The 13,055-nt window shown below is 39.9% G+C and overlaps 1 protein-coding gene across 1 annotated transcript in view; it reads right to left on the bottom strand.

Annotated features, from left to right (window-relative positions):
- Window positions 1–9,307, bottom strand: part of spock2 (SPARC (osteonectin), cwcv and kazal like domains proteoglycan 2) — a 67,243-nt gene extending 57,936 nt beyond the window's left edge. The window contains 2 exon segments of the mRNA XM_030156312.1: window positions 9,011–9,100; window positions 9,102–9,307. Of these exon segments, the coding sequence (XP_030012172.1) occupies window positions 9,011–9,100; window positions 9,102–9,200 (189 nt within the window). The 5' untranslated portion in view covers window positions 9,201–9,307.
- Window positions 9,308–13,055: the final 3,748 nt, after the last annotated feature.

The raw sequence follows: 13,055 nt of genomic DNA, 5'->3' as shown, positions 1-13,055 counted from the left end.
CTTTATGCAGACCTGTTCAGTCCAGTACAGCTGACTTCCGGACTTTTATCTCCATCCTTCATTCATCGGACTCCTGTTTGTTCTCCTTAGTTGTTGTTTCTGTTAATAAATCCGTTTATTCCCTTCCACATGTGCATTTGAGTTCTATCCATACACATCCTAGACAGTAGACTGTGGTCAGTGACAAGAGAAGCAGCGCGAGTGATGCGTCAGATTCAGAGGTACCCATATAGGATGTGAGACGGCGATAATGGATCGGATGCTGGACGGCTGTAATGGATGATTGACAGGAGGCTCAGCCAGGTTCGGCCAATTATTTTATTCGGACCGACTAAAATGATTGGTCAGACTTTTATCAGAAATATACGAGAATTAAACATTTTTGAGTTTCAATACCTGGTGGATTTCTTTTACATTTTAGTTTAACACACGCTTATTAGGAGCATTTTAAGATGACAAAAGAAAAGTGTAAAAATGCCACATCATACAGTACAGCTTTAATTCAATTAATGGAGTTTTTGTTTATGTGAAAATTGCTTGAATTGTGGATCAAAATTGGTGTTTCCTCCATAGAACTTTTTTACACAACAAATATTTTTGGTTGTTATGATCTATTCATTGTGAAAATGCCTCTGTGGCCATGAGTTATCAGCAGTGCTTTATTCTATTTAATTTTTTGTTTTGTTAACCGATGATGCATATTGACACCCTCACATGCACTACTTTTTGGGTATTGTCGTTGCAGTTGCACATAGAAAACACCACTGAAGATGTATTTCCACGGATTATGTCACATTAAACATATCATTTATTCAGTACTACCGCAACAGCATTTTCTCCAAAGCTGAAAATGAGTTTCAGTATTGTAATACTTCTACTCCCAAGATTAGTCATTATGTTGTTGCATGATTATTACTTTGGTAACTACATGGTATTACTACATTACTACAACTTCGATACCTCAATATTACAATGTTAGGCTATTACAGAGCCATATTGTAAAGACCAACCATAGATGTTTATTGATATTAACCAATTATAGTGTTTAATTCAAGCAAAGAAAACTATTTTTTTGTTTTGTCTTGACTTCATGTTGGCCATATTGCGCAGTCCTAGTATAGTTTGAGATTTTCATGGTAGCACATCCATCTCGGTTTAATGGTATCACAGTATTACATGATTATTAGTACTAGTATTACTAGTTGCAATGAACTAGACGAACAGGACATACAGAGAATTGTATATATCATTTCTCTCTCATTTTGGAAATAAAAAAGCCATGTAAATGATTTTTAAATGAGGTGAAAACAGAATAAGATTCACCCTTTCATGCATAGGTCACTACAGTGGACAGTTATTCTCCAGCTGTTCTCTTGTATATTAATGGGTTTTGTTGTTTTAGTTCCATATCAGCCAACACAGTGGGCACTCATGCATCATCCCATACACTGACATTCATATCATTACTGTAACTTTGCTGTTCTTGATAAACCTGATCTGCAGTGACATGTTTGAGTGTAACTCAATTGTTATTTGTTAGACAAAAAGTATTTTTACCTCCGCCAAGGAGGTTATGTTTTTGCCAGGGTTTGTTTGTTTGTCTGTCTGTCTGTTTGTCTGTCTGTTAGTGTGCAACATAACTCAAAAAGTTATGGACAGATTTGGATGAAATTTTCAGGGTTTGTTGGAAATGGGATAAGGAAGAAATGATTAAATTTTGGTGGTGATCGGGGGTGGAGGGGCCCACGGGGGGGCCCATTTCCAACAAACCCTGAAAATTTCATCAAAATCTGTCCATAACTTTTTGAGTTATGTTGCACACTAACGGACAGACAAACAGACAAACAAACAAACAAACAAACAAACAAACCCTGGCAAAAACATAACCTCCTTGGCGTGGGGGGGGCCCACAGGGGGGGCCACTGATCAGCCTTGGCGGAGGTCTGCGCTCTCCGAGTGCTTCTAGTTTTTTGCATATTATCTCGATGAAGTGAGTAATTACTAACATTAGAATATGTTAAAATGTGAGACGACATCAGATTAGCAGCATTAAAAATGTTTTTATTTCATTGTTTTCATATCACTTTCTGATATTGGGTTTTAAACACGTTTCTTTTCCTCAAAAATTAAATGCATGGATATTTTTGTAACTCAATAGAAAAAAAAAACTCGATCGCATTTTTTTTTTTCATGGCTAAGGAGGAATAAAAACACTCAAAAAATAAATCTTGACTAAGGTTCTCACAATTCATGCATGAAAGGGTTAAATAGCTGGTATAAAGAATAAACTATAATAGAATATGAAGTGCATATGTAAGTCTATTTACAATAGCAGTAGTAGTACAAAACAGTAACAGTTATGAGGTGAATAATGGATCAGAGCAGCAGCAGGTATGACAACGGTGCAATATTTCTAATGAAGTGCAGTAAAGTAAGTGCAGTAGACATATGGAAATAAAAAGAAAGATGTTTTGGTTTAACAAATGCTGTATATCTCCTATTGAACCAAAGAAAGCTGAAGGAAAAGAAACACCTGGACCTCTGTATTAAATAAATCTATCTGCCCAACAGAGCAACAATTATGTCCCTCACATGGCATAAATGGTGCTGACAAATGTGCATGTACAAGCCAAATTTAGTCACATTGCTTTTTTTCAATACCTCAGACAAGCAATTCTACACAGCATGATAACTGCCCATTTTTACTTCAGGAGGACATTAGCAGTTATCCCACATAGAGCTCATTACAAGTTCAGACCTAAATGGCACTGTTTTTTTTGCAGTGAACAACCTTGGCACTGTGACTCCCAGGTGTATCCAGGACAGAAGCAGGTCACTCTGAAAAGTCATGCATGTAAAACATTAAAATGCAGCAACATGCAGGCAGGTACTGTAAATCTTGCATATGTAAAAAGAGGAATGAGTAACAGAAATCTGCAGCAGCTCTGTGTTTTTCTGGGGCCATACCTGAGTGTTTTGAGTTTAGACGCATCGTCGTAATTTAGCACGCGACTGAGTCTGCTAAGAAATGTAATTCGTTTTTCTGTTCTGTACTACTTAGCGAGTGCTTTCTCTTTCTGTGTGTCTTTCTGCAGCACCTGTGCCCTTCAGCTGTGACTGTACTGCAGAAGGGGGGGGGGCAGCTGTAGCTGTAGCTGTGCAAGCAAGGCATGATGAAAGGCTGCTTTTTTCCCTACTCAATTACAGCCCACCTAGGTCTCTGGTAGCAAGCCAAGGCACCCCACAGAGCACCAGTAGTCCCTCCAAATCCTGAACAACCAGAGTACCCCTCCCCATCTCCCACCACCACCACTTTTGGAGGTGACTGAGATGAGATGCTCCGTTTCGACTGCTAACTAAGCTGTGGACTTCTGCAGCCTCATAAAGAATTTTGAGTGTGATAAAGAAGGACTTACGCCAGAATAATGCATGACTAGATAGACTAATGGATGTCTGATAACGCGTTATCATCATTTATAGCATTAATGCATCAGTAGCAGTCTATTCTAACATCAGAGCGCTGGGATAGATGAGCGGCTGTGTGATAGGAAACCAGCGTGAGTGCAGGATTTGTGATAATAATTTAGTCTTCGTCTGGATAGTCTTTAATGGAGTATTTGGCTCCAGTTTTACAGATGCCATTATCCACAATTATGTTGCGTATGCTATGGTGAAGTGATGATAAAAAAGGGGCAGAGTGGGACACCCGATCATAAAATTTCTGCTTGGGAGGAACGCAAAAGGCGACATAGCTGCATTGCAAATATTCTCTCCAACAATTGTGGTGTAAAAGAACATGAGCCCGGAATGCGCTCTGCGTGCTTCCACCGTTCTACATATTTAATTGACTGATGTTGACTAGAGAGGTGAAGTTTTTTTTTTTTTTTTGTGCTGAATGTTTTCTGCTCATTAAAAATGAAGTCAGAGGCTAACAGGTGCAGGGAGGAGTTGTGGTGGTGGTACTGTGTGGTCCGGAGCTGCCTGAAATGAAAGGCATGCATTTTTAAGATAAGGATTTACCAGGCACAGGCAGTGCGGGATGAGACGGAATGGAGCAGAGCAAATTAAGGAAATAAAACACAAAAATCACATCATAAACACACTGGGCCCATTTGTGCCGTAGCGATGAACGCTGCCAATAAACATCTGAGCTTTGGCTAACTTGTATTGCTGTGCACTGGTAATCATCATCCATTTTGGGCACATAACTGAGTTTATCTTAAATATGCAGAAATAAAACATCAGACCAATTTCATGGGTTGGCAGTTTCATGGACAGTATCATTTTTACAAGGCAAGTTAAGCAAAAAATTGAATCTGCTGTTGATTTGGCTTTAGTACACTCTTCAAATTGGATTGGCTATGCATAAAATGCACTAGTGTACTGAAATGAAAATAGATAGACGGCCCCTTGTCAACTGAGATGATCCCAACTGACATCTAATTGTCCCTGTAACTACGTTTGTGGATTTGTATGTCATACTGGGGAATGGGGGTGTTGGACTTCCTAGCAAAAATACATAACACAGTCAAGGGGCTTTTACAGTGAAAATGAGTGCATATGATCATAAACAGGCTGCAAGTGATGAACCTCCACCTTCAGTCTTTTCTAAGTGCTGCACATCCCTATCTTTAAGTCACATAATTCCACTGCCAAATGAACTCCAGGGGAAAAAAATGCTGCTTTCTCTTTATCCTGAAAACCATGTTGATGAATTAAATATTAATTTTATTCACACATTTTAACTGGTAGCCTATGTCCTTTCTTTGTTTGTCTTATTGTCCAATATTTGACAAAATGGTTTCTTGCTTTATAAAATAATTGAGCCTGTTGGACCAAAAAAAAGCCCTCATTTTGTTAAAAATGCTACTTCATGTAATGTAAAGCTCAGCTGTGATTTCATAATTGTTTAACGGTAACAGTCCATGGCAGGGAAAAATAAAACATATCAGGGTGTGAATACGTCAATAAATGAAAAATTACTGAGAATCTATGCATCATCAGATTCATTATTTAAGCGATATTTAAATATAATGAACAACTCCTATCATTACTAATATTATTATTACTTTTTTATCTTACTGGTTTAGAAAATGACTGGATGAACGAACTAAACGGTGCTATATAATCTATTGACACTGAAGTACAACCTGCATCCAGTCACTGTTATAGTGCTTTCCCCCATGTTCCTTTATTTCACCCTGGATCTGGTGCATTAGTGGAATGAAATGTTGAGTGCACCTGTCAGATTAAAGGATTGAAGGTATTCCATTCTATTATTTGTTGACTAACTGTTAAATCTAATCGCCTTGTCTTCCTGTGAAATAGATTGAATTGAAGCACCGAAGCTATTTTTATTGAAAGGGAAAAAGCCTCTTGTCCTGATTCAAGCACACAGCTGCTTTTACATTTGGTAAGAGAATGCATATGAAATATTTATAGTATGTATTTTGCAGCCTATATATTGTGTGTGTTTATATGTGTGAGGGTTTGTGTGTGTACACGCAAAAAGGGGAATGAAAGGGCTTCTCTTTCATGTTGTGCAGCTTTGATTATTGCTTTCCAGTGTTGAATTAATATTCAACGTTGTGCTCTCGGAGGACTATGCAAGTCAACATTAATTTATGAAATGTGAAAACCTGTAAGTGTGTCACTGACTGTTCTTTATACATCAACTAGATGATTCCCACAACAGTTGTGCTTATTTTCAGTTTAGGTTTTGTTCAAATTGAGGTTCTTGCTCATTTGCAGTATTCAGCAGTTTTCACTGAACCTGCACTAACAAGTTTTGTTTTGGCCTTTTGGAGGCATCTGAAGCACACAGTAAACACAAGGCTTGTTTTGAGGGGCTGGGTGGTACCTGGCATCCACAAATGTAACTATCATTCACCTCTTCATCTTTTGGCTGCATCACTAATACCAGTACTTTAAATGTTTATAACATAACAGTGTTTACTAGGGGTGTAACGGTGCACTTGTTTGTACCGAACCATTTCAGTTCGGGGCCTTCGATACAACACAGAGGTGTACCAAATGAATACATGTAGCCTATGTGAAGAATGCAAACACTCGCCTTAAGTTTCCTCATGAACCTTGAAGTGGAACACACATACAGTATGAGCAAGGTGACTGCAAGCAGAACCCATGTTCAGGGTTTCCCCTATATATATACATTCTCAATTGTCAGTGCCACTGCAAAAAAAAAACAAAACATTTTATTCTGAGGCTGGGACGCCAATAAGAGGGGGTAAGCATGAAAACGGAGAGTATAACAGAGGCACAGAAGCTGGGTCAGACGTTCGAAGCGTGTTAAGTTTCACTTTAGGTTTTCGGTAGTTATGGAGACACCCCCCCCAGCTGCACTGAAAACATATCGAAAATATATCGAACCGAAAACTCCTGTACCGAACTGAAATTTTTCTGTACTGTTACACTCCTAGTGTTTACAGGTGGGTACAAACCATCACTTTGTAGGTAATGTATGGAGAGGTTTTTAGAGCTTTTGACCCCCCCAAAAAACTGCGTACATTAATTGGACAATTGTAGTAGTGAGAATGAACTAATGGTAAAGCTGTGATTCATTAAATTAAATACAGTGCACTGAAAGACATGCTGTTGTCACAAGTAAAACCTGTCACATCACGTATTTAATCCATTACCATTAATTAAATGTAGCACTGACTAATGAGTCACAGTTTAATCATTGTGAATATGTGCACAATACATTACACATCATAGCCTGAATTTAAATGAGTAACAAAGATAGCTTTATTTACATGTACTTTGCATTTCTTGCTCAGCATCCAAATATCCAATGAAGCACTGGATACATGGATCCAGGTTGAAGTTATTTTTTTGATTTAAATCCTATCATACCAGTATTGAGCAGTGTTATTGTACATCACATCATGCAGGCCTAATTAAAGGTTACAGCTTCAGAATCATCATAAAAAGAATTGCTGGGTATAAAAATGGTGTATCAGTGGAAGGTATCTACTAGATCCTAATAAAAGATGCTTCCACTTCTTCCTTCACCCTGAAGCAGAACTGGTGAGGGGATAAAGCCATCAAACTCCCAGTGATACATGCTCCATTTCAGCACTGTAACAGAGAGGCTGCTGTTGCTACGGCAGCCAGCTGAAATCAAAGCTGTTTCTATTGGCGATTCCCCCAGGTGTTTCAGTGGTTCGCTTTTCTGATGTTCCTCCTGTCATCATCACCATCATCATCATCATTATCATCACCAGAGACACCACCACCATCACGCCTGCCCTTCAACACACTTGCAAACACATGCACGTGTGTGTGACGCTGACATGTACTCACATACGACAGCCTCAACACAATCGCATGCAGAAACCTACACACACAGAGGAAATCACCGCTAGGAATACTGATCATTAAAGATGTTATGAAATGGTGGAAATGTAAAGGCTGTTTGGGTTTTAAAAGCAGCTTTGATGTTAAACTGAGGAAAAAGCAAAGTAGCACATGACATCTTTATACTGGATGGCAATACTAAGAGGAAGCTGCCACTTTTGCTTCAATGTTTTGCATCTAGTTCAACTTTATTAATAATATGATACTTTTGATGATAACATTTTTGTGCTGGATTAAGAGTGAGGCTCTGGTGACTGATTTGGATCAAAGCTGGTGAATACAGAACATCAGCTACTCAGTTAAAATGCTACAACAATTCAGACTTAATCTGAATTACTTCCCAAAGTACACTTCCAGAGGACACTGCCCACGGTTTCAGTAATTGCACTCATACAGTTAATCCCTCCCCAGGAGGCGAACGGCCAATTTTCCCACACATTCACCTTTTCTTCAGGGGCGTCCATGACCCAAGTAGGAATGACTGTCGATCAACAACACCGCCTCACTGGTCAGGGCATTATTCTGGAAGGCTTACCTCCTCCTCTTCCTCCTTTTAAGACGATATACTGCTGTTCTCGTATGGCTTCCTCAAAGCTAAAGCCAATTACTCACTTCAAATCCAATAATGATACCCATGACGTGCTATACTAGCAACCACCCCGGATCAATTAAAACTCAATTAACAGGATTCATGTGGAATATAATCCAACTGCACTATTGTCCAAATCCTGTTGTGATCATTAGTAATCATTTCCCAGAGCCGGAGGCAGAAATACATCCATACATTTACAGACACAGCAATATATCAACACGCATACCCTGCAGGCTTTTAATCAATCCATGCAACCCAGTTTGGTCTGTTCAGTAGGTGAATATGTACATCAATCAATCACCGCCTCTCTGCTCTAATTGCTTCATTCTCTTGTTTGTTAAATCTCCTGAGACCCGTCCAGAGACACATCCTGAGGAAACCTACATTAAGGGCAGTATGATGGAGTGGGTCTGGACTGTTTCTGCTGTGCAAGAGGGTCCATAATATAAATTCCTAGCAATTAACTAAAAGCTCATTAAAAGGGGGAAACCAGGCAGGACAGATGTAAACTATACCACTCTGGAGTCACAGCTTTGTAATATTAAGCTTTAATGAGTTAATTCATGCATTGTTCCTGTGTTGTTTGCTTCAAGAATTATTTTATTATTACATTGAGCAAATTTATAAAGAGAAAGTTAAGAAAAGTAAAACATCCAGTGGGTGCTCTCATGAGGGGGGACACATCTATCCATGGCCAACTAGGATGTTTAATGTAAACACAATATTACAACAACCAAAACAAAATGAAATGAATGTGAACAAACTGTAAAGTGTAGTGAATCTGCACTTTCAGACACACTTACTCATGCATAGGCGTGTTGTTGCTCTTTATAATATGATCAAATCAGATGCTTGTGCGCGTTTCCCAGTGTGTTTATGTTCGTTTTAAAACAACACAGCAATCGGACTAAGTTTGTGCGCAATGATCCAAGTGTGTCATAAGTGTTTTTTACTGCTTCTTTCCAATGCTTTGCTTGTTTCCCGTCAGCTCGGCTTACCGCATTACCGCGCATCTCTCAATCAACACGGCGGACTTACGTCTCTGAAGCGATTCCAGTGCTTGATCTTGCGGCTGTACTGTGAAATGGTGGACAGCCACTGCTCGTCTTCCATGAAATTCCCCGTTTTTTTCCGCCTCTTTGACGCTCTTCGCCTCGGTCTGGTGGCTGGACCCCACCAGCATCACCAGCGGGACGACAAGGCACACGATATCCGTAATTTCCACCATGGTCTCGGACAACAACAAAAAACAACACACTGCACTCGCACACCGGCTGTCGGATTTACTCTTCTGGGAGGACGAGGAGGAGGAGGAGGAGGAAGAAGAGGAGAGAGAGAGAGAGAGAGAGAGAGAAGAGAGAGAGAGAGGAGGATGCTGAGGCTGGGATAAAACTACCCACTGATCAGCCTATAGGAGTCTGCTGTTGACAGAGAGGTGAAGAGGGGGGTGATGGAGAGGATAGAGGTATTATGGGTAGTAATTAAATAGAAGCCTTTATTTACATTCATGTTGAAGTTGTGTTTACACCATCAAATGTCACATGATGACTACTTACTATAATGAAATCACCATCAGCTCCACAACAAAACTAATGCAAAACTAATGTGATCATATTGGGTACGGTTACGAGGGCTGTTCAGTAAGTTCATGGCCTCACCCAGAAATACTGGTTGTTATAATACAGGATGTTACATTCTTTCGTGATGGGATAGTGATGCTTGTACATCGATGGACCAAGTGCATTGCTGTAAATGGAGATTATGTTGAAAAATAAAATATAAATTATCAGTCTGTGTTGTTCTGTTCTGGGTGAGGCCATGAACTTATTGAACGGCCCTCGTACATAATGTTTTTTAAATCCGATTTATTTTTCCAGAAGAAATTAATTCAGAACTAAAGTATTTTCTCAACTGTTTACATGGAAATGTTAAACACGAATAAAGGTTTACATGAGGTATTAATGAGGTAGATAAGTGAGCTAAAGGGTTCTCGCAGCCCTTCTGTTAGCTTAGCTCAGCATAGTCACTGCATTTCCATGGTCACACATAACCAGCTTTTTAAAGGTGATTTGTTGTCTTTTGTAAGCGATTTTGTGAAATCCGATTCTCCCTAATTATTTCTTTAGATCTGCGACTTACTGCACTCATACAATCTTGGGACTGTTGTGTTGACGAAAGTTGGAAAATCTTTTTGTTGGAAGGGATGCATGCGCTAAATTAGCTTTGCTTTACCGTTTTAGCTTTGCATTAGTTTTTATTTCCCAAGATTTTATTACTGCAGTAAGTCACATCACCATGATTTGAGCCTCAATTTGTGATCATATTGACCCCACCGTAGGGAGAACTGAATTTCACGAAATCACTCATAAAATACTACGGATCACCTATAAAAGCCTGGCTATGTCTGACCGTAGGAATGAAGCGGTTATGCTAAACTAGGCTAAGCTAAGCTAACGGAAGGGCTGCGAGAACAAGGCAGTCAGTGCACTGCAGTGCAAACTGTTTAGCCCACTTATCAAACTCATTAGTGCAAGACAAATGAATTAATAAAAAAAACAGGTGATGAACTATTCCTTCAGGGTTTTAGAGGCTGGTAGATCCCATCAGAATAGCCCACTGGAGCAGTTAGGTAAGACTATTGAGGACTTCCAGCTGACGTCACTGGTCATGTGATTGTTGTTTACACCGCCATATTGGTAGGCACGCTATCTGGATCCAGAAAGTCAGAACTGTTGCTTTATAACGTGTTTTTCTTTGGACTCGTGTTTGTGCATTTTGTTATTTGCAAGTATGTCTGCTTGTGATAAAGGCACTATAGATGAGTTTCAATATTTACTAACAACAGTGATGTGCACGCAACTCGGTGGCAAAAACAGGAGTACCAGCTACCAGCCGGCTCACATCAGCCGTGCACCTCCAGGCTCTGCCCTGAACTCATGAACGAGCTGATATGTTAGCTCTAAAACGGTCCATTAACTGTCTCTGTCCAAAAGCCGATCCCATCCTCTCTTTCACGGCCGCATAATTTGACTTGACCGCATTGGGAAGGCTGTCCCATAGTAGAAGAGCAGACTGGCACAGACGGGTGCGGAGTATTGTAACCAGCTCCCCGCTGAACTCACCGGTGTCGCCCGCCATAGCTCCGACTGCCACTTCCAGCTGAGGAAACTCTGGCTGCCATCACCGGCAAAGGGAGCAGATAGATCCACAACCACTCCGTCTCTATAGGGTGATAGGCCAGGGGAAGCCCTCCTGGTAGGTTTAAAGGGGTCCTCACCACCGTACCACATGATGAAAATTCTTTTATTCCAGGCCGCTAAACGCGACAGACACTCAGGCTAACTATACTGAGAAGCTATGCTAACCGCAGTAATAACTATAAACAACGGTCAGCAGAACAGAACCATCACTGCCACCAACGGAACCAAGCGGTCTGTATGCCTAACTTATAATTGGTGAAAGCTAAGTAATAAACGGCACACAGGAGTTTAGCAGGTCCATCATTTAACACGTACGATCCAAAGGAAAGCTTGCCTACCAATATGGCGTCGAGAACAGAAAACCACGTGATCATGTGACATATGTGCAAAACCTCAATACTGCACTGCATATTCTTCCGCCAGCGCAGAATGTGTGCGTCATCACGACAGGACAAGACAACGAGCATGCGCAGAATGGCAGGAATAAAGTCCACACAGAAAAAAGGGTTTACATGTCCGAGGAATAATTTAGTTCGGAATTAAAATGGGATTAAACCAGTGACTTTATTCAGATTGAAATTTATTCCAAACTATTCTTTTTCAACTGGAATAAGGTGTTTACATGGTCAACTTACATAGGATCTAACGTTTATTCAGATTAAACCAGGAATAAAAATTGTCATGTAAACGCACGGATTGTTACTCTTATAAACACATGAAAAGATCAGGTGTGGAAGCCTTTTTTATATATATACAGGGTGGGGAAGCAAAATTTACAATGAACATTTAGTTGTTTTTTCTCAGCAGGCACTACATCAATTGTTTTGAAACCAAACATATATTGATGTCATAATCATACCTAACACTATTATCCATACCTTTTCAGAAACTTTTGCCCATATGAGTAATCAGGAAAGCAAACGTCAAAGAGTGTGTGATTTGCTGAATGCACTCGTCACACCAAAGGAGATTTCAAAAATAGTTGGAGTGTCCATAAAGACTGTTTATAATGTAAAGAAGAGAATGACTATGAGCAAAACTATTACGAGAAAGTCTGGAAGATACTATTAAAGAAGAATGGGAGAAGTTGTCACCCCAATATTTGAGGAACACTTGCGCAAGTTTCAGGAAGCGTGTGAAGGCAGTTATTGAGAAAGAAGGAGGACACATAGAATAAAAACATTTTCTATTATGTAAATTTTCTTGTGGCAAATAAATTATCATGACTTTCAATAAACTAATTGGTCATACACTGTCTTTCAATCCCCGCCTCAATATATTGTAAATTTTGCTTCCCCACCCTGTATACTTTGTTTTTGTTTGTTTTTTCAACAAACAGACAATACAACACACAAAACACACAAACCTGGGGTCACTGGTTGACCATAAAATATTTAACCCTTTCATGCATATTGGTCACTACAGTGGACATCTGTTCAAAGCTGATCTATTCTATATTCATGGGTTTTGTTGTTTTAGTTCCATATCAGCCAACACAGTGGACACTTAGGCATCATCCCATAGACTGAAATTCATACCATTACTGTAACTGTGCTGTTTTAAATAAACCTGATTTGCAGTAACATGTTTAACGGGTGGTGCAGTGGTTAGCACTCGTGCTTCACAGCAAGAAGGTCCTGGGTTTGATTCCAACACCAGTCAACGGGGGATGGGACCTTTCTGTGTGGAGTTTGCATGTTCTCCCCGTGTCTGCGTGGGTTCTCTCCGGGTACTGCGGCTTCCTCCCACCATCCAAAGACATGCACTGATAGGTTAATTGGTTAATCTAAATTGCCCATAGGTGTGAATGTGAGAGTGATTGTTTGTCTCTATATGTTCAGCCCTGTGATGAACTGGCGAAATGTCCAGGGTGTACCCCGCCT

The sequence above is a fragment of the Sphaeramia orbicularis genome, chromosome 15 (genome assembly GCF_902148855.1).
Source record: "Sphaeramia orbicularis chromosome 15, fSphaOr1.1, whole genome shotgun sequence".
Lineage (NCBI taxonomy): Eukaryota > Metazoa > Chordata > Actinopteri > Kurtiformes > Apogonidae > Sphaeramia > Sphaeramia orbicularis.
The sequence above is the reverse complement of the archived record's forward strand: the minus strand, read 5'-3'. Positions and strand labels throughout refer to the sequence as shown.